This window comes from Peromyscus eremicus, chromosome 4 (assembly GCF_949786415.1).
Source record: "Peromyscus eremicus chromosome 4, PerEre_H2_v1, whole genome shotgun sequence".
In the NCBI taxonomy this organism is placed as follows: domain Eukaryota; kingdom Metazoa; phylum Chordata; class Mammalia; order Rodentia; family Cricetidae; genus Peromyscus; species Peromyscus eremicus.
Genome location: NC_081419.1, coordinates 15,117,957 through 15,141,530, shown reverse-complemented (window position 1 = coordinate 15,141,530; position 23,574 = coordinate 15,117,957). Strand labels below are relative to the sequence as shown.

General features: G+C 46.4%; 1 protein-coding gene across 1 annotated transcript; it reads right to left on the bottom strand.

The window, feature by feature from the left end:
- Positions 1-19,191: 19,191 nt before the first annotated feature.
- On the bottom strand, positions 19,192-22,305 carry LOC131907686 (odorant-binding protein 2b-like). Its single transcript, XM_059258808.1, has 6 exons — positions 22,222-22,305; positions 21,576-21,709; positions 21,316-21,386; positions 20,740-20,850; positions 19,544-19,645; positions 19,192-19,217 (listed from the first exon to the last, which is right to left on the bottom strand). The coding sequence occupies exons 1-6, from the start codon at positions 22,303-22,305 to the stop codon at positions 19,192-19,194; spliced, it is 528 nt and encodes a 175-aa protein (XP_059114791.1).
- Positions 22,306-23,574: the final 1,269 nt, after the last annotated feature.

Below are 23,574 nucleotides of genomic sequence, written 5' to 3'. Positions count from 1 at the left end.
GTGAGCCACTCCCTGTGAGGCTGGACCCTGGCAGGAGTGTCTGCGAAGCCCCTGGGGACAAGGCTGTGAGGAGTCATCAGGGCTTTGGGCAGTGTGACTGTCACCACAGGGCTCCTGCTCCAGCAGGACATGGTGGACTACTGGGAGGGTCTTCCTTGAGAAGTCGATCTCCGTGACATGGTGGAGCAAGGGTGGCTAGCTCCTCTATCATCTTCCTCAGAGAAGACAGAAGCAGCCACAGCCTCCACCAGCCCTGTTCTCCACTCCAGCCCTCCGCCATAGTTTATCCAAGGTTTGGACTTTCTCTGTCCAATAGGGACATGGTGGCCACAGTGTGGGAGAAGATGTGATCAATACAGCCTAGTGTAGCTCCCACATGTCACCTTTTGCTGAGGGGTTGTTGGTACTCAGGCTAGTGTCCCTCAGCTCTGTGACCCTCCAGTCTAACTCCCACCTGATCACGGTTCTCTCTGAATTCCTCTCCTGTCTGGATGTAGTTCTTGCTGGGAGCTATTGGGTGTTCCTGAGGTGGAGCAGCTGTGCTGGTGTGGGTGGGGCCTGAGGCATCCAGACACTTCGGAGGGCAGGGCCAGGCTGGATCCCACATACATACCAGGCTGTCTTCTTGCTTAAGACAGGGACTATGCATGGCTTTTAACTGTGGGCCCCAGGACCACCCCAAATTCAAATACTTGATATTGTTCTCCTTTGCAATCAGTACGTTTTGCCCCCGTCGAGAAGCCCCCGAGCAAGACCACCACAGAGCCAATATCTGATGCAAAACACATAGGGGTTTATTGATTGGTCTGAGCTTGGTTCATGTCTAACACTCCGATACAGTGGGTGGAGGAGGACAGTCCTGAGCTCTCAGGGTGAGGGGTTTTTAAAGGGAAAAACCACAAATGGGGTGGTATAAGCCTTTGCATCATACCATTGGGTGAGGGTGTGTAACCTTTGGATTTGCTGGTCGGGAGTTACAGTTATCATTTGGGGGCAGGCCTGGACAAGTCCCAGGCTCTGTCCTTGAGATGCCGTGGAGGCTGGCTGGCCTAGCACATACTGACTGTGGGGGCTGACTCAGTGGCCCAGGCTCTGTCCTTGACTCATGCATGTAGCTCTAAGTTGGTGAGGGGTCCCAGACAGTAAACAATTGGCTGAACCTTGAGCGGTCAGAGTACATGCAGAAAGGGAGCTACTGCAAGGACTAGGTCTTTTGTTCATGGCCCTCCCAGAGACTGCTTGCTCCAGTCTCAGGAAGCTAAAATTGAGGCCTGATCTCTGAGAGAAGACTGAGCAGCCGGTTATGGTGTCTGCTTGGTCCTTTCAAGTACATCAGGAGGACTTCTAATTCAAGCCCAAATATGCAAAGACTGCAAAGACACCACATTACAGTATTCGGGCCCCCCCATTCTATTCCCATCAACAATGTTTATTTTCCCTGCATCCTTTTTTTCTTGATGGTTGCCATTCTGAATTGAGTGAGATGGAACCTCACTGTTGTTTTTATTTGTATCTCCTGATGGCAAACAAGGTAAAACACCGTTTCCTATATTGTTGATGATTTATTGTTTGATTCATCTGCTCATTTATTGGTTGGATGAGTGGTTTGGTGTTAAAAGTTTTAAGTACTTTAAGTACTCTGTATGTCATTCTCTTGTATGTATTGCTGGCCAAGATTTCCTCCCCTTCAGTGAGCGGTCTCTTGACTCTGATGGTTATTCCCCAGGCTATGCAGAAAGATGAATTTTAATTTCACACAGTTCCATTTGTCTTTGGATTATTTCCTGTGCAATTTCAGTCTTATTCAGAAAGTCCTTTCCTCTGCCTATATCCTGTATCTTGAAGTATTTTTTCATTTTTTTCCCTCTAGCAGTTTCAGCTCATACATAAAGGTCTTCGGCCCATTCAGATTGATACTTGTGTAGGGGTAATAACCAGGGTCTAGTCTCATTCTTCTATGTGTGGATATCAGCTCCCCGGCACAGCTGATGAACAGACTGTCTGTCTTTTCTCCATTAGGTACTTTGAGAGCTTTTGTCAAAAGTGAGACAGCCACAGCTGAGTGTGTTTGAGTCTGTGTCCTGTATTCTATCACACTGATTGGTGTGTCTACTTCTGTGCCAGTACCATGCTGTTTTTGTTACTGTAGCCCTGTAGTGTAGTTTAAAACCAAGGGTTACAACACCTCCAGCATTGCTGTTTCTGCTCAGGATGACTTGGCCACTCAGGGTCTTTTGTGCTCCCATATGAATTTTAGGATTGTTTTTCTGTTTCTGTGACCTTAGACTTTTGACAGAAACTTGTACTGAAGCTGAAGCTTGTTTTTGGTAATATGGCCACTTTCACAATATTGAATCCCCCAATCCATGAACATAGGTGTTCTTTCTGCTACTGTGTTCTTCAATTTCTTCCATGCTTTATAGTTTCCATAGAAATTTAATTTTTACACCTCTTTTGGTGGGTTTATTTCTTAGGGTATCTCTCCTTCTCCTCCTGCTCCTGCTCCTCCTGCTCCTGCTCCTCCTCCTTCCTCCTCTTCTTCTCCTTCTCCTGCTCCTATTTCTGCTTCTTTTTTTTTTTTGACTGATATGATTGGAACATTTTCATGGTTTCACTGCATATTTGTTATTGCTATTCAATGTAGAAAAGCTAATAATTTTTCATGTTGATTTTATATTCTATTACTTTGCTGAAAGTTTTTTTTTTAATCAGATCTGAGTGTTCTGGTGAATTTAATACAAAATAATATAATGTGCATATAAGGATAGCTGAACTTCCTGCTTTCTTGTTTATATACTTTTTATTTCTTTTCCTGCCTTATTGCTATGGCTAAGACTTCAAGTCCTATATTGAATAAGAGTACTTCAGTTCTTCCTTGATTAGTACAATATTGGCTACAGGTGTTTCACATGTGGTCTTTATTATGGTGAGGTATGTTCCTTCTGTTCCTAGTTTCTTCAAGGCTTTTATCGTGAAAGGATGTTAAACATCTCAGTATCTATTGAAATGATCATATGATATCTGTCCTAAAGTTTGGTGTTGGATTGCAATTACTAATTTGTGTATATGCTTGCATTCCTAGAATAAAATCAGCTCGACTGGGCGGTGGTGGTGCGCACGCCTTTAATCCCAGCACTCGGGAGGCAGAGCCAGGCGGATCTCTGTGAGTTCGAGGCCAGCCTGAGCTACCAAGTGAGTTCCAAGAAAGGCGCAAAGCTACACAGAGAAACCCTGTCTCGAAAAACCAAAAAAAAAAAAAAACAAACAAACAAACAAAACAAAACAAAAAAAAAATCAGCTTGGTCATGTTGCCTGACGATCCAATGTTGTTGAGTTCAGTTTGCAAGTATGTTATTGAGAATTTTCACATCTATGGTCAACAGAGAAATTTATCTACAGTTTTCTTTTTATATTCTTTTAATATCAAAACAATATTGGCTTTGTAGAATGAAGTTGGGAGCATTCCTTCTCATTTATAGTCTAGTTTGAGGAGCACTGATGCCAATTCTTTTTAACTACTTGGTAGAATTTTTAGCAGTGAATCCATCCTGCCCTAGGCTCTTCTTTGTTGGGAGACTATTACTACCTCAATGTTGTTTCCCATTATAGATTTATTAATGTAGTGTGTTTCCTCTTAATTTAGTTTTGTAGGTCATGTGGGTCTATCTTTTTGCAATATATTTCAAAATCCCATTTACAATTTCCTCTAATATTACCTTGTGGGATGCTGAATAGATGGCTTAGCAGTTAAAAGCACTCATTGCTCTTGCAGAGGACCTGGGTTCAGTTCACAGCACCCACATACTGGCTAACCAGCATCTTTAATTCCAGTTCCAGGGGACCTGATGCCTTTTTCTGACCTCAGGGGAACCAGACAGACAGATGGTGCACATACATACATGCAAACAAAACACTCATCAACATAAAATTTTAAATCTAAAAAAAAAAAAATAGCTTGGAATAAACCTAAGCAAGAAAGTGAAAGACCTGAAATTTCAAAATTTTAAACATTAAAGAAGAATTTAAACATATTAAAGGTGGGTATGGTGTTCCATGCCTTTAGTCCCAGCACTCAGAATGTAGAAGCTGATAGATTTCTAATGAGTCTGAGGCCAGCCTAATTTGCATAGAGGAACCTTGACTCAAACAAATACTAGAAGATAGAAGCACGGCTCTATGATGACTGAAAAATTAATATTGTAAAAATGAGTATAGCACCAAAAGCAATGTACAAATTCAATCCAATCCCCATAAAGTTCCAATTACATTCTTTGTAGGAATAGAAAAAAAATAGAATTGATATGGAACCCCAAAAGACCCCAGATAGCCAAAATAATTTTGGGAAAAAACAATGCTTGCAGTATCATCATATCTGATTTCAGGTTTATTGTCATAGCAGTAAAAACAGAATGGTTTTTATATCTATGTATTAATACATAAATTAATTAAACAGAAGCAAATAACCAGATATAAATCTATACAGTTACAGCCACCTGAGTTTTGACAAAGCTTAAAAATATACACATTGGAGAAGACAGCCTCTTCAATGAATGGTCCTGGAGAAACTGGATATTCATGTGTAGAAGAATAAGGTTCAATCCCTATGTCTCACTCCCTGCAAAAGTCAACACTAAGTCGGGCGGTGGTGGCGCACGCCTTTAACCCCAGCACTCGGGAGGCAGAGCCAGGTGGATCTCTGTGAGTTTGAGGCCAGCCTGGTCTACAGAGCGAGATCCAGGACAGGCACCAAAACTACACAGAGGAACCCTGTCTCAAAAAACAAAAAACAAAACAAAAACAAACAAACAAAAAAGGCAGCACTAAATAAATAAAGACCTTAATGTAAGACCTGAAATTCTAAACCAGGAATCTCAGGGAAAAGTAGGAAAAGCATTTCAATATAGCTGCATATGAAACGCTTTCTGAATGGGACTCTTATCTCCCAAGAAACAGGGCCAAAAACTTGACAAATGGGACTGTGGGCTACTAAAAGGTTCTTACAGGAAAGGAAACCCAACTGACTGAGACAGCCTGTACAGCAGGAGAGATTCTTTGCTAGCTATACATCGAAAAGAGGATTAATATCTAGACCAGTTCTCAGCCTTCCTAACGCTGCGATCCTTTAATACAGTTCCTCATGTTGTGGTGACCCCCCCAACCACACAATTATTTTGTTGCTACTTCATAACTGTAATTTTGCTACTGTTATGAATCATAATGTAAATAATGTAAATCATAGCTAATACGTGAGTGACTCCAAGGGGGGGTTGCAACCCACAGGCTGAGAAAATTATCTGGGCAAAAAACAAAACAAAACTCAAAATACTAAATAACAAGAAATCAAACAAATCAGCTAACAATGGAACTAATAAAATGAGCAGAAGTTCTCAAAAGATGGGGTTCAAATGGCCTGTAAACACACGGAAAATGTTCAGTATCACCAGTCGTCAGAAAAATGCAAGCAAACAGCAAACGAAAATGACATTAGCGTCCATCTCACCCCTGCCAGGATGGCAGTCACCAAGGAAACGGTAACAGTGAACAGCTGGGGCATACGTGCTCAAAGGGAGTCCTTAGACTCCGCCGGTGGCTATGTGCCTTAGTGCAGCCACTGGGGGTGCTCCTCAAACAGCAAGAACAACCAACAAAAACACTCCCATATGGCCCTGGTAATCTGCTCTTGAGTATTTACCCTTCCCCCCAAAAAAAATCACAGGGTGATTCAAACAAAGTTTAACAAGTCTGCTGCAGGGAGCGTCACAACAGCTAAGGTTGGCCACCAAGGTGTCCATCAACAGGACAGTGAACGAGGGAAGCATGGTTTATGTAAACACTGGAACTTTTTTCAGCTGCACTGAACAAACTTCCGTCATCTGCAGAAGGAAGTCCATGTAACCGGACATCAGGACACGAAGGACAAACAGCACATTTCTTTTTTGGGCCCTAGATTTTACAGATACATGAAACCGTCTTGGTACAGACAACAAGAAAGTAGAAACAAAAGAGTCAAAGGCACAGACCGGTGAAAAACAGCGGGGAATGGGGAGAACGTCCTCCAGGCAGACGGTGTGCGAGTGCACAAACCACCTCACACAACTCAGTTTAACAAATAAAAATTGCCGGGCAGTGGTGGCGCACACCTTTAATGCCAGCACTCGGAAGGCAGAGCTAGGCGGATCTCTGTGAGTTCGAGGACAGCCTGGTCTACAGAGTGAGATCCAAGACACCAAAACTACACACAGAAACCCTGTCTCGAAAACAAACAAACAAACAAAAAAACAAAACCAAAAAAAAAAAAAACAAATAAAATTAAAACCGACACAGTGCAGTCAAAAGACTGTTCTAACTATACAAGGGAAAGGGGGGATGGAGAGTAAGGTGGTCTGGTGGGGGAACAAAAGAAGAAAAGACTAATCATGAAAACTGAAAAAGGAAAATCGGATATATGAAGGGGATTAAAAGAATAAGAATATGGGCCGGGCAGTGGTGGCGCACGCCTTTAATCCCAGCACACAGGAGGCAGAGGTAGGTGGATCTCTGTGAGTTCAAGGCCAGCCTGGTCTACAGAGTGAGTTCCAGGACAGGCACCAAACTACACAAAGAAACCCTGTCTCGAAAAATAAAAAAAATAAAAAAATAAAAAAAGAGTGAGAATATTTGGAATCCATACATGGCAGGTGTGTGGGGTGTGTGGGGTCAGCTGAGCCTGTGGACTCTTGTTTCTCCCACCATTTAGGCTGGTGCTGACCCTGAGTGGGACAAATAAACACCAGGCCATCTTCACTTCAGCCTACCGAGGGCCTCTGCTGGCCACACTGGGCTTTGCAGCCTGTGTGCTGGGCAGGCCCTCTCACCTTCTTACCAGCCTGAAGTTCCTCAATTCCTTCACCCAGGAGCAGCTAAAGGTCTAGCTGAGGGGTGGGGAGTGTCTCCAGGTGTGTTGGGAGTGGGGCGAGTGACCACGGTGCTGACATCTGTGTGGGTGGACCTGTCCTCCTACTTTCAAAGCCCACTAAACTGGAGGCTGCAGCTGGGAGGCAGACTATGGCCACTGGACGTCAGGGGTCTCAGAGTCCACAGAGGGACACTCAAGGCTAGGTGCTGATACACCTGCTGGCCCCAGGCTCAGTGCTGTCAAACTCCAGAGTACTCTCAGTTGATCAGGTCAGCTCCAGGCAGCCAGGGTCCCTGTTCCATGCACTTCACTGCCTGGGCCCAGCTTCCTGCCTGTTGGACCTTTTGACTTCTCAATACCAGCCACCCACTCTCCATAACTGCCTCCCAAGCTCTCACCCCGAGCTGTGTTTGGCTTTCTTCCTTTTGTAGCATTTATCTTCCTGTTTCTACATAATTCCCAGCTGTCCTGTCTCTGCTTTTATGAATGTCTTTGTAATAGTATCTCTCTCCCCACCTCTCTCTATATATGCACACATAATACACGTGTGTGTGTGTGTGTGTGTGTGTGTGTGTGTGTATTAATTTGTTTGGTTTTTTGTTTGTTTGTTTTTGTTTTTTTATTATTTTGTTTTTTTTTCTTATCTCAACTCTTCTCCTCCACCAGGGCCCATGAAGTCACCTTCTCAGCCTCCATCCATCTGGAAGTCTCTGGCTTAGGTTTTGACCACGTTGAAGAGCTACAGTAGGTGCCATTGAGCCTTTTGTGAACTTTCTCCACATTGCCCATTAGTAATTAGTTCCAGTCTGCTACGTTCCTGGTCTTGTGCCCTGTGAACCTCTGGCTAAGGGCAGTCAGCCGGGCCCTCTTCGAGAGCTTCCTCAGAGGTGGACTTGGCCATGAGAACAAAATAACAGGCCATGAGGCTATAAACAGACATTGATTTCACAGTTTCAGAGCCTGGGAGCCAAGATCAAGGAGCTGGCAGGTTTGGCTCTTTTTTTTTTTTTTTTAAGAGATTTTCTATTCATTTTACATATCAAACACAGATTCCCCTGTCCTCCCTCCTCCCACCCCCAGCCTTCCCCCACAACCCACCCCACATTCCCATCTCCTCCAAGGCAAGGTCTCCCATGGGAAGTCAGCAGAGCCTAGCACATTCAGTTGAGGCAGGTCCAAGCCCCTCCTCCCTACACCAAGGCTGCACAAGATGTCCCACCACAGGCACTAGGCTCCAAAAAGCCAGCTCATGAACTAGGGACAGGTCCCGGTCCCACTGCCTGGGGGCCCCCTAAACAGTTCAAGCTAAACAACTGTCTCACTTATCCAGAGGCCTAGTCCAGTACCATGGGGGGGCTCCTCAGCTATTGGTCCATAGTTCATGTGTTTCTGCTAGTTTGGCTAGTTGTCTCTGTACTTTTTCCAATCATGGTCTCAATATCTCTTGCTCTTAGAATCCCTCCTCTCTCTCATTGATTGGACTCCTGGAGCTCGGCCTAGGACCCGGCAGTGGATTTCTGCATCTGCTTCCATCAGTCACTGGATGAGAGTTCTATGATGACAGTTAGGGTATTCAGCCATCCAATCACCAGAGTAGCAGCATTATTTGTAATAGCCAGAACCTGGAAACAACCCAGATGCCCCTCAACTGAAGAATGGATAAAGAAAATGTGGTACATCTACACAATGGAGTACTACTCAGCAGAGAAAAACAATGCCATCATGAGGTTTGCAGGCAAATGGATGGAACTAGAAAATATCCTGAGTGAGGTAACCCAGACTCGGAAGGACAAACATGGTATGTACTCACTCATAAGTGGATACTAGACGTAAAGCAAAGGATAACCAAACTGCAACCCACAGCTCCGGGGAGGCTAGCTAGCAGGGAGGACCCTAGGAAGGACACATGGATCGCCCAGTGATAGAGAAATGGATGAGATCTACATGAGAAAACTGGGGGTGGGGGTGGGGTAATAGAGGGCAAGGGTCGGGGAAAGAGAGCTTAGAGGAGCTGGAGGTTCAAGCTGGAATGGGAACACAGTGGGAGAACAAGGAAAGAGATACCATGATAAATGAGGCACCATGGGAATAGGGAGAAGCAGAGTGGTAGGGAAGTCCCCAGGAATCCACATGATGACTCCACCATAGACTACTGGCAATGGTCGAGAGGGTGCCTGAGCAGGTTTGACTTTTGCTGGGGGCCCTGCTTCCTAGTTCTCAGATGGCTGTGAACCACTGTATGCTTACATGGTGGAAGGGAAGAACCCTGGTCCCCTCTGCTGGTTTAAAACCACCAATTCTGCCTGTGAGGCCTGCCCCTCTGAAAGGCCGCCCTCCTAACCCCATCCCCTTGAGGTAGTTCTCAACACATGCAGGGTAGGTGGACACAAACATCCGGGCCACTGAGAGGCCCTCTGAATTTCATCACCTGTCTGAGCTTTGACAGCCAAGACTTGTCCCATTGTCCTTCAGTTCTTGGTATCAGGTGGTACTCTCCAGCCATCTTTGAACATCTCAAGAGAATGTAGTTTCCGGGAGCTCTCCCAGGCAGAGATGTTGCACACAAAATGCGTCCTTTGATGAGGAAGACTGGGAGAGGGACTAAGGAGAGAAATAGGGAGAGGGAGTGAGGAAGTGTGGAAGGAAGGGAGAGAGAAAGAGAGAAAGGGAGGGAGAGGGGAGGATGAGAAGGAGGACAATAGCAAAGAATAGAGAATACGTTGCCCACGGGAGAGGAATGACCTTGGTATTACTACAGGTTCTACCTAGAGGCAGGAAAGGGTGATATTTATGAATGACTTCATAGAATGTATCTGCTAGCCGGGCGGTGGTGGCGCACGCCTTTAATCCCAGCACTCGGGAGGCAGAGCCAGGCGGATCTCTGTGAGTTCGAGGCCAGCCTGGTCTACAAAGTGAGTTCCAGGAAAGGCGCAAAACTACACAGAGAAACCCTGTCTCGAAAAACCAAAAAAACAAAAAAACAAAAAAAAAAAGAATGTATCTGCTAAATTCTACAGAATGAGCAAAGGACACAAGCTACTGGAGCCCAGAGTCACCTAGCAGTTGTGGGTTGAAACCTGAGATTCCTTTCAGGGGGTGCTGGACGCTCCCTCACCTTAATAAGGGGGCTTCTGGGAGCTTTAGTCACCCCACACCACATTCACAGCACAGAGTGGCCAGGGTGTGGGCGATAGAGGAAGCTGCAGAAGAGATCCATGGAAGCGCCTTACTGTGATGTACAGAACAGCCGTGGAGCTTCAAGGGCAATCAGAGCAGCTCAGAGAAGTGAGACTAGGTCTCTCTTGCTATCAAAAAGTGGAGACTTCTTGAATGGGGGGGGGGGGGGCAGAGTTCAGAGAGTGAAAGTAAAGCCAGGGAGGTCAGAAGTGCAGAGCTACTCCCGGGCTCAGGGCTCCTTCCTCAGCAGATGTCCTAGTGCCCTGGGTTCAAGCGCTGGGCTGTCCAAGAAGGAATGTTCTGTAACAGTTTCCTCCAAGATTGACACCCTCCATCCTGCTGGGAAACTCTTTAAACAGGAAGGTAGACAGGTCAAAATAGCTCAACAACTCAAATCCCTTCAGGAAGTCCATGAAACTGACCAGAGTAAGCAATAAAAGCTAAGAGTCCTCACACAAGCCAAGCTGCCAAGAAGACTTTGGAGACCAGACTGGGTCCTGGAAGAAGCAGAGACCAGGAGAGGTGCCTGTGTAATGGTTAAAAACCAGCTCCCTTTCAAACTGAGTTCCTGTGTAAAAAAGAAAACCTGGGAATCAGCAGGACCTTATTCTTAGCCTAAGTGTTGTTAACTGCAGGATGTCTAGACCACGACCCCAAGGTCAACCCCCATCAGCAGTTGAGGCTTAACAACAGTCTGAAGAGGAGACTGATCTCAGGGCCACCTGTCTAATGTCCCTTTATTGTGTAGCTGTTATCCTGAAATATTAACCAGACACTCATTCCGTTTCTGTAATCTCACTTAGCTGCTTGCTCACAAAACAAACAAAAACATGATAATGCCTCACGCAGCAGAAAATCCCCAGAGTTGAGACAATCGTGGTTTGTGCCTCTAAAAACTCCAGCCTATCTTCCCCTTCAGTTCAGCTCTCAGACTGGCGAAGGAGGCTGCTTATCCCAATGTTGCTATCAATAAAAGAAAATTGTTTATCTTGTAAATTTAGATTTTGTTTGATTGTCTTTCCCTGATGGTCTCAAACTCTACAACACTTGGAAGAGGTTTGGGCCGAGTCACTTGGAAAGGACATGGTCTGCTGAGCGGCCTGCAGGCTGTGCAGTGTGTCCAGGCTCTCCGCTTGTGTGAGCTGTCCCCCATGCTGGGGTGGGTCTTGGTGATGCAGCTGTCTGTGAGTCATTTCTTGTAAGTGACCCCTCCCCCACACTCCTGTAAGTGACCCCTCACCCCCACTCTTGTAAGTGACCCCTCCCCCACCACTCCTGTAAGTGACCCCCCCACCCACACTCCTGTAAGTGACCCCTCACCCACACTCCTGTAAGTGACCCCTCACCCACACTGCTGTAAGTGACCCCCTCACCCACACTCCTGTAAGTGACCTCTCACCCCCACTCTTGTAAGTGACCCCTCCCCCACCACTCCTGTAAGTGACCCCTCACCCACACTCCTGTAAGTGACCCCTCACCCACACTCCTGTAAGTGACCCCTCACCCACACTCCTGTAAGTGACCCCTCACCCACACTCCTGTAAGTGACCCCTCACCCACACTCCTGTAAGTGACCCTCCCACCCACACCCCTGTAAGTAATTCCACAAAACGCTTTGGTTCACCAAGTTGCCTTTGGTGTGGTCTGTACTTTGGTCTGTAGTGAGATTCCTAACTGGCATGTGTCATATCCCCCAGGACAAATTTTCTCAGACAACATTATATGACACCAGATTTCTGTATGCCTCCCACCCCCTTCCTCTGTCTTCTCCTCCCCCCTGAGAGAACTGTCCAGAAGCTTCCTGTCCTGAGTCAGCAGTGAGTTACCTAGATGTGGCTGGTGAGGAATATTGAATGACACTCAGTTTGTGGCCTGTGTTTGGTTTATGGGTCTCCAATAAAAAAGAAGTTCCTGCTGCATCTCACAGATAGGGCCTTCCTGAGCTCCTATGGTGAGAGGGCTGAGACAGGGCCCCACCTGCGGAGATGGGCAGCCTGTCTCTAGAGGCTCCAGCCCCTTGATGAAGCCTTAGATCTTCCTGCATGACATAACTGCCTTATTTCATAATAACTGCATGACATAACTTCCTCAAAATCACGCTGCAGAAATGAGCTTCCACTATGGAGATGGGCAGTCCCTCTGAGCCTGACCACACGGTGGAGCCAAGCACAAACTTGGGCAGTTCTTTCAGTCATGAGTTTGGAAAGTGAAGACAGCAGACTCTGAAGCTCCATCACTCACTCATCGTTGCCTCATCTGGTCTGATTTGGAGACGGTAAAGCCGGAGTGTTCTATTTCTATCATTATGCCCACGTTTCTTAGCCAGGTTCACTCTCAAGTGAGTATTTTCTGCCTATCTCTGTCTGTGTTTTTTGTATCTCAGGGTTCAAGATGACAGATTCGAGGCTGTCTCCGAGTGATGCTGTGAGGAATGGAGGAAGGGCCCAGGAATCACAAGAGAAGTGATTGATTGCTGGAGAGCAGAGAGAACAGGGCTAGGCAGTGAAAAGTGAGAAAGCAGTCTGTAGCTCCAGCCCCAGGCCTCCGTGTGGGCAGAGGAGGCCGGGTGGACAAGGTGAAGACCAGCCATCCAGCCACTGGGTAAGTCTGCAGTTCATGAAGTCATCATAAAGGCAGGGGGCAGGGTGCACCCCAACTCAGCTCCTGGGTAGGAGGACAGTGTGTGAATGCTCATGGACGTGTAGATAAGTTCAGGCAGCAGAGGCTCAGGCTGTGAAGGGCATGGTTGTCAGGCACCCACCCCATCTTCTGTCAATTTAGGGTAATTTTGAAGGCCTGTAGCCCTGAATCTGAGTCTTCTCCATGGTTTTCCATGGGTGGGATCAAGTATGCTTCTAGAGCATAGCGCCAGCGTCCTCGGCCTCCTGAGGGTGTTGAGTGCTGACTGGTCTCCAGCACAGCTCTCAGTGCCCTTTTGCCCTCCCCCACTCTACGGTGTACGCAGAAGACGATGTGGCTTTGACACCAGCCACTTCAGATGTGCAAACAGGAGTATCTGGAGCAAGGGAGAACTTGCCTGGCCACTGCCTGTAGTGGCTTCAGGCACACAACAAAAGCAAGCTCCTAGTGTGAAGGTAGCTCTGTAAGATAACTGCCCTGGGATAGGTCCAGGCACAGCGCAGAACGGACAGTGTGAAAGATGAACTTCTCAACACCAACAGACTGCTCCTCTGTCCACAAGACTCCAGTGTGAGGGATCCAAGAAGGCACGCTTATTTTTGTCGTTAAAATTGTTTTGTCTTTTCTGATTTTCCTTGTTTTATCCTTTCTCTGTGTGTATTTTTTTTTACAAGGTTTCCTTTTAATTCTTCTGTTTATTTTATTTTATTTATGCATTTTACTTTATGGTATAAAAAGATATCTTTAATTTCTTCTGGTTTTCCTCTCCTACTTCATAGCACTTTCTCCTTCCTTCTTTTATCTATCTACCTGTAATTATCTATTTATCTATCTATCTGTCATCCATTTGTTTTTGTATAAATTGTGTATGTGTGGTTGTGTGAACATATACAGTGTCTGGAGTTTTGAGGACAACCTTGAGTGGAGTATGTGTCCTTGCCTCCAACCTGTGTGACATGGGGTTTCTCTGTAGTGTTTCTGATATGGCTAACAAGTTAGCTGGCCCACAAGCTTCTGGGAATCTGTCTCCACCTTCCATCTCCCCATAGGAACACCGAGATTATAGACCTCTGTGCTACTAATCTGACTTTTTGTAAGTGTGTTCTGGGGATTCAAACTCAGATTCTTAGGCTTCTGGGACAAGTGTTCTAACCCACCTAGCCCTGCCCCAGCCCTCCTTCATTCAATCACAGGTTCTCTTTTTACCTTAAATAAATTTTATCTTCATAGCTTACTCTGTGACAAGGGCAACCACTCTCTTTTCTGTGGTTGGTGGTAGAATAGTAATTGATTTCAGTTGGTTTGGGTGCACTTCTAGAAAGTTTCCTATTGCTGCTCTCATGGCAAGGTTCTTTTTTCCTCTTTGAGGAATACTTGCAGTTAAGCTCTCAAGAGAAGAGTGCTCACCAACAAGACCCCCAAACAAAACTTGAAGAGTTATCCATTTCAACTAATAAGCAGATTTCTCTCTCTCTCTCTCTCTCTCTCTCTCTCTCTCTCTCTCAATTCAAAACTCTACTTGCAAAAATGATCAGTAGCTTTCAACACTGTACAAATAAGCAAATGAATGAAGTAAGAAAATAAATCCAGAACCTAGATTAGAAAGCCAACAATAAGGGTGAGAAATTAAAATTAGATTGTGATGAAAAACACCAGTAATTCTGGAGATAAAAAATAAATCAAGCCGGGTGGTGGTGGCGCACGCCTTTAATCCCAGCACTTGGGAGGCAGAGGCAGGCGGATCTTTGTGAGTTCGAGGCCAGCCTGGGCTACCAAGTGAGTTCCAGGAAAGACGCAAAGCTACACAAAGAAACCCTGTCTCGAAAAAACAAAAAATAAAATAAAATAAGTCAGACAAAAACACAGCAGAAATCACCACTGATAAACTAGATCTTCTTTTTCCAGGAGAAATAACTTCAAGACTTGAAAATAAGGCTGAGGAAACACCCATCCAGATATAAATAAAGGAAAAATAAATAAGCATGGCTGTTTACAGATTGCTCTATCTGGACATCCCTTGAGGGAGGGGGAGAGAAGGTGTGGAGTCAACAACACAGACACCAGGAGTCAGGTGAGAAGCAAGCAGCAGACTTGTTTATTGTGGATATGGGGCCAACCTACATACCCTCTCCTGATTTCCCATTAACATCTGGAGTCTCTCTTAGCTGTGTTGTCTCTTTCTCATTGGCCCCCAGCATTCTGATGGTGATGCATCACCAATCACCAGGTGCAGTGGCAGACTCCAAATTGGCTCAGAGAGAAGTAGCCTATGCACACTACCCAGGACAGGGCAGCTACAGTTTTATCAGGTTAACTGGCTGTGCTCCTCCTATACATGCCAACCTCTCTGAAGAACTCTGACATGATCAAGAGACTGAGAATCCACAGAGTAAAAAGAAGGGACTGAAATACAAATGAACAACATCAAAAATCAATGTAACAAAATCATAGCATAAAATTCTTCCAAGTTAGGGAAATAAATGGATATTCTGACATAGGAGATGTCATAGTTTAAGTTTCAGTTGCTGTAAAGAGGCACCAGGACCACAACTCTTACAAAGGAAAATATTTAATTGGGGCTGGCTTACAGTTTCAGAGATTTAGTCCATTATCATCATGGTGGGACATGACAGCATGCAGGAGGACATGGTGCTGGAACAGGAGCTGAAAGTCCTACATCCAGATCCACAGGCAACAAGAAGTGAATTGTGACATTGAGCACAGCTTTAGCATAGGAGACCTCAAAGCCCACCTCCACAGTGACACAATTCCTCCAACAAGGGCATGTCTCTAATAGTGCTGCTCCTTTTGGGGGCCATTTTCTTTCAAACCACCACAAGAAGTATTTGGGATCTCAAATAGATGTGGTCAGAGAAGAAATTCACCACAACACATTGTGGCTAAAATACTAAGTCAACAGAGCAATAAAAAAACATTAAAAGCTGAAAGAAAAAAATGCCAATTCACAAAAGGAAACCCATCAAAATAACATCAGACTTCTCATTAGAAGCCTTAAAAGCCAGTGAAGTCTGGAACAATATATTCCAAACCCTTAAATACTGCTAACCATGATCATTCTATCCAGCACTGTTATCTTCTAAAACAGATTAAGAAATATAGGCCCTCCAGAACAGGCACCACTAAAGCAATTCACAAACACTCAGGATGCACTACAGAAGATACTTTCAAGAATACTGTGTACAGAGAAGGAAGATATGCAGCCTCAATCTCAAGAGCATAAGAACAAGCTTTATAAAAAGACTGGGTAAACTAAGGAGAGCCAGGAAAGAAACCATCCATTATGTCCAACACAGTAAACTAACAAACCTCCTGTGCTAGGAAATGGGAATAGAAAGTAATATTCAAACCAAAAAAAAAAAAAAAGACAATGAAATTGAGACTGAGGAGATGGCTCAGCAGTTATAGATGTGTCCTGCTCTTGCAGAGGACCCACATTCTGTTCCTAGCACCCACATTAGACAGCTGGCAACTGCCTGTAACTCCTCCATCTCCAGGGAACCCAACACTCCCTTCTTGCCTTTGCAGGTACCCACACATGTGTGAAAATGGCCACACATAGGCCCACAATACACAAAATTGAAAATAAAAATCTTTTACAAAGAAAGAAGAATAACAAAATTGAAGGAATCAGAAAATCCCACTCAATAGGAACCTGAAATGCAAAGGGTCTTAACTCTCCAACTGCAGTATGAATGTAAACACAAGGTCTGGCTATTGCTATAGCAAGAAACACGTCTCACTAACAAGCACACACAGGCTGAAGGTAAAAGGATGAAAATCATAATACATGCAAATAGAAGGCAAAACCAAACAAGAAGTGTTTCTACTCTTTCTGACAAAGTAAATCTCAAGCCAAAATTAGTAAGAAAATATAAACAAGGCCACTATATATTAAGAACAGGAACAATCCACCAAGAGGATTCAATAAGAGGCTGGAGAGATGCTCAGTGGTTAAGGGCACTGACTGCTCTTGAAGAGCACCCAGGTTTGGTTCCCAGCACCCATGTGATGTTTCACAATCATCTGTAACACTAGCTCTGAGGATCCAATGCTCTCTTCTGGCCTCCTTGGCCACCATGCATGTATACAGGCAGGCAAACACTCATACACATAACACAAAAACTTTAAAAAGAAGATGCAAATATTTGTGTGCCAAATTTCATAAAACAAGCACAGAGGGACAGACAGACAGACCTAGTTGCAATAATGATGAGTGACCTCAATAGCCCATGTGGGATAAGCCATGTGGGCCAGTGCCTGATTTTAGGAGATCCTGCTCTAAGACTGCACTCAAGGTTTGCAAAAAAATCCACAATGTCAGTGAGAACTAAACTTTTCTATCTGAGGGGCATTGGGAAAAGAAACACATGCATACTGATGCTAACTTTCCTTTTTACTTTATGTTAAAAAATATCTGTCTGAAAATCTCTCTGGCTCCATATAGCTATATATCTCTATCCAACAGAAAAAACTCTGGACAATATATGAGTTACATTTTGAGGGTCACATTGCACTTCTTGAGTAAACAAACAATAAGAAGCAGAGCCATGATGGTAACACATAGAAATCACACAGTTTCTCTCAAGATAGGGTTGTCAAGCTGACCAGGCATGATAAGTAAACATGGCAATGCTTGGCTGTCAGCCAGACTCCCTGTAAAGTGAGGGTGAGGGGCATGTAGCACCCAGTGCCCAGCTCTTCCCTGAGGGACAGTGACCTTAAAAGCATCCCAAATCTAAAAATATATTGTCCTATCCTGTCTGCAACCCCAGATTAATTGCTATTCTGTTACCTGTGTAAATTTCAGGACCTGAACAATAAACAGTTAGTTGGCTGAACATTGAGTCTTGTATCATAAAACTGAGTTCGTGCAGAGCCTGTTGCTGCAGGGAATTATGTCTACTAAATTTGCTTTGTGCATGACCTTGGTTAAACAAACAGACACTGGGGAATTTTTCCTTCCTTGTACATTCATTTGCAAGGGCAACTAGTTTACTTTGAATTTACTCTGAGACAAAGGTCCGGCTATGAAAGTATATTCTAGTATTATTTCTATTCATCAAAATTATACAGCTGAAGAAAAAAAATCATCTTCCTGACTATCCACAGATATATGTGAGCCCAGTAGATGGAATATATTCACAAGATAAATACACAGGCAGTGGGGGGAAACACCCATAGCTGTTTTAAGGGAGAAATGTGGTGGCACATGAGAAAATTACAGACAGGAGCAACCAGAATCCATAGCAGCCTGTGACCTCATAAGCCTTGCTTGACAAGGTTCCTCCATCAGAGTTATTCATCTGGTGGGTTGACCTTATGATTATCAGTTGTCATCTGCTGCATAGTCTTATGGCCCATGACAGCTAATCAGTTGGGCCTTGAGGATGACCCTACAGAATGGTTGTGACGGCTATTGCTTGTCAGCTTGACTACTAAACCCAAGTTACTGGACACACCTGTGAGGGATTTTTCTTTACTGAATTATTTGAAATGGGAAGACCTCGCCTAAATCCATATCTTTTAGTGTGAGATGATCCACCTTAAATCTGGGTCATACCTTCTGGTGGTAGCCTATATAAAAAACGTGGAAGAATGGAGTGCTTGCTTTTTGTCTGCTTGCCCTTGCCAGCAAGTTCATTTCTTCACTGGTATTAGAGCCTTCTTTTCAGGATTCTGGTATATACTGAAGACTAGTTAAGACATCCAGCCTCATGGACTGAACAACTACCAGATTCTTGGATTTTCCATCAGGAAACAGCCGTGTTGGAATAGTTGGTCCTGTTTTGGTTTTGTTTATATATATATATATATATATAGTTTCATTCTGTTATGTCTGTTTCTATAGAGAACCCTGACTAAAATATAGTTCATGCTCTTCAGGAACTAGCTTTTGCTGAGCCCAAAATCTTCCCCAACATCCACAAGGCTCTACTCTGTCAAAGCTTTTAGGCATCCAATGCAAGGCCTTTACAGACAGACTGAGCCAGAATGATGCTGAGATGTTTATTAGGAGTCAGCTGGTATTGGGGATGGGTGGAGCTGAGGGAGGAGGAAAGTTCAGCAGTGATGGTGGAGAAAGTGGTCCAGGGGAGGGGAAGTCCAAGGATGTCCCAGAACTGTGTTGGTGTTGGGGCAGGACCAGCAAGTGCATCCATGATCGGCTGCTGTGGCAAAGAGAACAGAGATGAGTGGCAGGTGCTGGCCAGAAGTGTTCTATTCTGAAGCATTTGTGCAGTCATTGCTCCGAGGCCACAGTCACAAGAGTGATCCTGTCTCTTACACCCATGATCTGTCAAATATCCGAGTGTCCCTGGGTGTGGGAGGTAGGGGAATATAAGGGTGCAAAGGGCAGAGTCCAGGGAATAGACTAGGGATCACTTCTTGAGTAGACCATTTTAGCCCAAGTGGATGAGATAAGGATCAAAGCACATAGTCCTCCCAGAGGGCCACTTACCCTAATCACTCTCAGGGGTGCACTGATCTGCAGAAACCAAGAAAAGGCCAGGGGTGAGAAGGAGCTCTGGGTAAGGGCCCCATCACACCTGCAGCTCAGACCCTTCCACAACCAAAACTTGAAGCTGGGCTCTGGTGCCCTGGGGGGCGGGGGGGGGGGGGGAGCAGTGGGGTTTGTGGGAGGCAAAAACACATGAGTAACAGAGCGACACACAAACACATAAGGTGCCCAGAGGCATACAGGAACATGCAGAGGTGTGAGGGACAGTGGAGACAAAGAAGAACCGAGACAGGGTGCTCTCAGAGAGGAGAAACGAGGGGGAGGGGGAGGGGCGTGGGCAGTCCCACTCTCACCCCTCTGCTCAGGCACCAAGATGTTTTCCTGTCGTAATCCCTTGCCCTGTGCAAATTTCTTAAATTCTTCCATGGCCTCTGGGTTTTCCTCAGGGTTTCTCCCTGTGGGGAGAGGGCCAGGTGAGCAAGGCAGTAGTGATGCAGAGCTCTGGAGGGAACCAGTGGCAAAGGTCAAGAGCACTGACCAGCACTGGGCCTGTCAACTTGGAGCAGTCAGGAGGAGAGGGAAGTGGACCCTGGCCATGGACAAGCAGCTCTGGGCTGGGGACACCCAGACACCGAGTGATCCAGGGGGCTCTTTGTAAACCTAAGAGGCTTTCAGGGTCACTCCCCAAACCAGTAAGAGCCCTGGATCTCAGAGTGCGACCCTTTGAATGTAATTAGGCCCCATAAGCTCTAAGGGCGTGGCACTATTAGGAGGTGTGGCTTTGTTGGAGTAGGTGTGGTCTTGTTGGAGGAAATGTGTCTCTGCAGCAGTGGGCTTTGAGGTCTCGCATATGCTCAAGTCACGCCCAGTGTCCCAGATCACTTCCTGTTGCTTGCAAGTCAAGATGTAGGACTCTCAGCTCCTTCTCCAGCTCCATGTCTGCCTGCATGCTGTCATGTCCTACCATGATGATAATGGACTGACCCCCTGAACTGTTAGCCACTGAATTAAATGTTTTCCTTTATAAGAGTTGCCATGCAGCTGGGTGGTGGTGGCTCACACCTTTAATCCCAGTACTCAGGAGGCAGAGGCAGGCAGATGTCTGTGAGTTCGAGGCCAGCCTGGGCTACAGAGTGAGTTCCAGGAAAGGCTCCAAAGCTACAGAGAGAAACCCTGTCTCAAAAAACAAAATAAAACAAAAAAAGAGTTGCCATGGTCATGGTGTCTCTTCACAGCAATGGAAATTCTAACTAAGACACAGATACATGGGGCTGTCCCTTCATATTGACCAGCAGTTACCTAAGACCCCTGGAAATGGCATTTGCCAGCTCCAGGAGGGTGGGAACACCTCCTCAGTGCTCAGGCCTCCAAAGGTCACATGAGCAGGGTCCCCTCCCAGCTGACCCACTTTCCACTTTGGATTTTATGTACCGCCTGGGCAGCACCCTGAGGCTTCCCAGTTCCCAGTGCCTGGCATGGCTACTGCCCTTCTTATGGCTATTAGAAGCAGAGACCATGGACAGGACATGGCATCTCTGTGGTTCCTCACCCACGAGTTTCCCCATGCGACGTGACTTCCCGTGATGTTGTCCTTCACAGTAGAAGATGTAGTGGTCCTTCACAGAAAGCTCCTGAATATAGATGACCTTCTTGCCCTTGACTACAGGCGAACAGAGAAATATCTCTTAACATTGCAGTTCTTTACAAAACTTTTAGAGGTTTTTCAAAGGAATACTCTGGAACACTTGTGGTCTCCCAGGAGACCCAGCCAGTCCAGCTCTTGTCTCTCTGTGATCTCCATAATTAGACAGAAGCCATTTCCCAGGACATTGCCAGGACCTGCTAAGATTCCAGAGGCAGTGAGGGCTGAGGTTGGCTCCAGGCCTGAGAATCTCCCTGCCCTGCTTTCCTGTACTTAGCATTGGGTTGAGAGCTAAAATGGAGGTGGGGGGGATTGTGTGTGGGAGATGGGGGGGAGCGCAGAACACAGTCAGTCAGTACCTGGGGTGGACTAACCCACAACCTCTAGTGTCTGGTACATGGAACATGAGTGGATAGCCATGCTGGGAGGTGAACAAGGCAGGAAATCACCCCTGCAGGAGACCCTGGGCCGCGGGGGACTCACAGGCAATGTATTTGCCGGGCTCCTCAGTTTTGTGCATCACAATTTTCTTCTTGTGACACTGACCCTTCTTCCTGTAAAACAGGAGCCATGATCAGCTTACCAGGTGTAACAGCCCTGACCAGGTGACCCCAAAATTTCACATCAGCCCTGCCCAAGATTTAGAGTCCTGCCTGGCGCCATGGCTCCTCAAAGGCAGGGGCATTCCATCAACACCACCAAAACAAGACTGGAGAATGGAAAGACTTGGCAGGGACACTCACCAGAATGTCATCTCGACCTCCAAGTCCCCACCTTCCAGGGCTGTCACCGTCATAGGGAACACTTTCTTGGGGCCCTCCCTCTCTGTGTGGTCCTTGTCACATACCAAGGCCTTTATGTGCCAGGTCCCAGAAAGCTGTGGACGACAGAGCCCTGAACACACCCAGTCTGTCTCTTATCCTCCCCAGACTCCAGTACCTGAGCCCGGAGCCTGAACAGACATTCCAGAGGCCAGGCTGCAGCTGTGCAGAGGGCTGACACCACACATCCCCACACATGCCCACTTCAGAGAGAGCCCACCACTTGGGTTCTCTGGCCCAGTGGTAGAAGAGGCTGCCTGCCTTCTAAGTACACACTCTTAGAGGTCTGGAACTCAGCACTGGATAAGTCCTCTGTCCTGAAGATCCCACCTTACGAAGCCTTCTGGTAGCCCAAGTCTCATGAACAAAGACCCACGCCCAAAACCTACTCCCTAGCTCCAGGCCTGTACTCCTGCAGAGGCTACATCTGCTGGTGAAACAGTAGAGTCCCTGATCTGACCATCTCATGCTGGGGTGCAAGGTTGGACTTCGGTCTTCAAGGACACCTCTTGAACAAGTCTTCCAGCACCAACCAGGGTTGTGCCTTTGTCCTACCTCCCCTCCTCACCTCCTCCTGGTAATCCAATGGGACTTCCTGGGCCTTCAGGACAGCCACCAGCCCCAGAAGCAAGAAAATCAGGAGGTTCTTCATCTTCAGTCGCTGGGCTCTCACACAAGGCAGGTCACCTGGAGAATGTCTGCTCCGCATCCTCACAGGGTGCCCTTTATATCCCCCATGGCCAGGGATGTGTGCCCACTTGGCACTGGCCACGTCCCTCCTGCCCTTCTATCATGGCCAAATCCACATCCATCATGGAAGTGGAAGGTTGTTGTTGTTGGGATCTGATGAATATCAACTCAATGTCACCTACAGATGAAGAAAGACACACAATGCCCTGCAATGTCTGCACCACCAAGAGTTGTGCTCACAAAGGACCCTGGGAAGATGAGTGACTCAGGGGCAGGGAGGTTGCACTTTGGGCAGGGAGGAGGGCCAGGCTTCCCTTCACACCCCTGCCCTCCATCTGTCCCTGGCTGCCCTGAGCTGTGTCCCCTGAGACCTGGCTTCTGACCTCCTGCTGCTGAGGATGGGGCTGGGCTAAACCACCAGAGAATGTCTGCTTGTTCCCAGATGGTCTGGCCCCTGCCTGGGAGGGAGGCCACTTCACTGTCCTATCCCTGCATGGATACCCCACCTGGACCTTCCTGTAAGTGGGGACACAAACTCCTGACTCCAGTCAGTTTAAATATCATCAGGGTAGACCCCTGCCACACTAGGCAATACCCTGACCCTGACCCACTTCATTCTGCACTGAGGCCAGCTGTGTGCTCTGCAGGACACTTCTTACTCCAGATGTCTTGGTCCTTTTTCACTAACTGGCCAATGCCCATCTACTCAATCACCAGTTAGGGTTCACAATTTTAAGTTGGCCGCATGAAGGATTCCAGCCACACATGAATATTTGTCCCCTGAAGGAATCGGTGAAGGGGGGGGGGGTCACCTGTGTGAGCTCAAGGGGATTCATCTCCAACAAGGGGGCTTGGCTTGCTGAGAGGACATTTTCAGAGCTAGGGCTGCCCTGGTACAACTGAGGTCCATGTGTGTTCATTTCTTGCCATCTTGTGCCCTGAGGTGGGATGAAGAACCAGGGTCCACCACAGCCTGTCCTGAGCCCACCCTTGTGCTCCTATTGAACTTCCTTCCTCTGGAGTCCACAGCTTCCCTTCTCATTAGCTCTGAATACCCACTTGCTCTCAACAGGGTCAGATCTCATTCCCTTTGGGTCAATAAGCTCACATGGCACCAGATGTGTTCAGAGTTCACTATGGCTGCTCTCTCTCTCTCTCTCTCTCTCTCTCTCTCTCTCTCTCTCTCTCTCCCTCCCCGTGTGTGTGTGTGTGTGTGTGTGTGTGTGTGTGT

Excerpts from the sequence above, each read along its gene's own strand:
- LOC131907686 (XM_059258808.1), bottom strand. The coding sequence starts at position 22,305 with ATGAAGAACCTCCTGATTTTCTTGCTTCTGGGGCTGGTGGCTGTCCTG. Across the intron at positions 21,710-22,221 it reads CATTGGATTACCAGGAGGAG|CTTTCTGGGACCTGGCACAT; the intron begins GTGAGGAGGGGA and ends TGTCGTCCACAG. Across the intron at positions 20,851-21,315 it reads GCCCGGCAAATACATTGCCT|TCAAGGGCAAGAAGGTCATC; the intron begins GTGAGTCCCCCG and ends GTTCGCCTGTAG.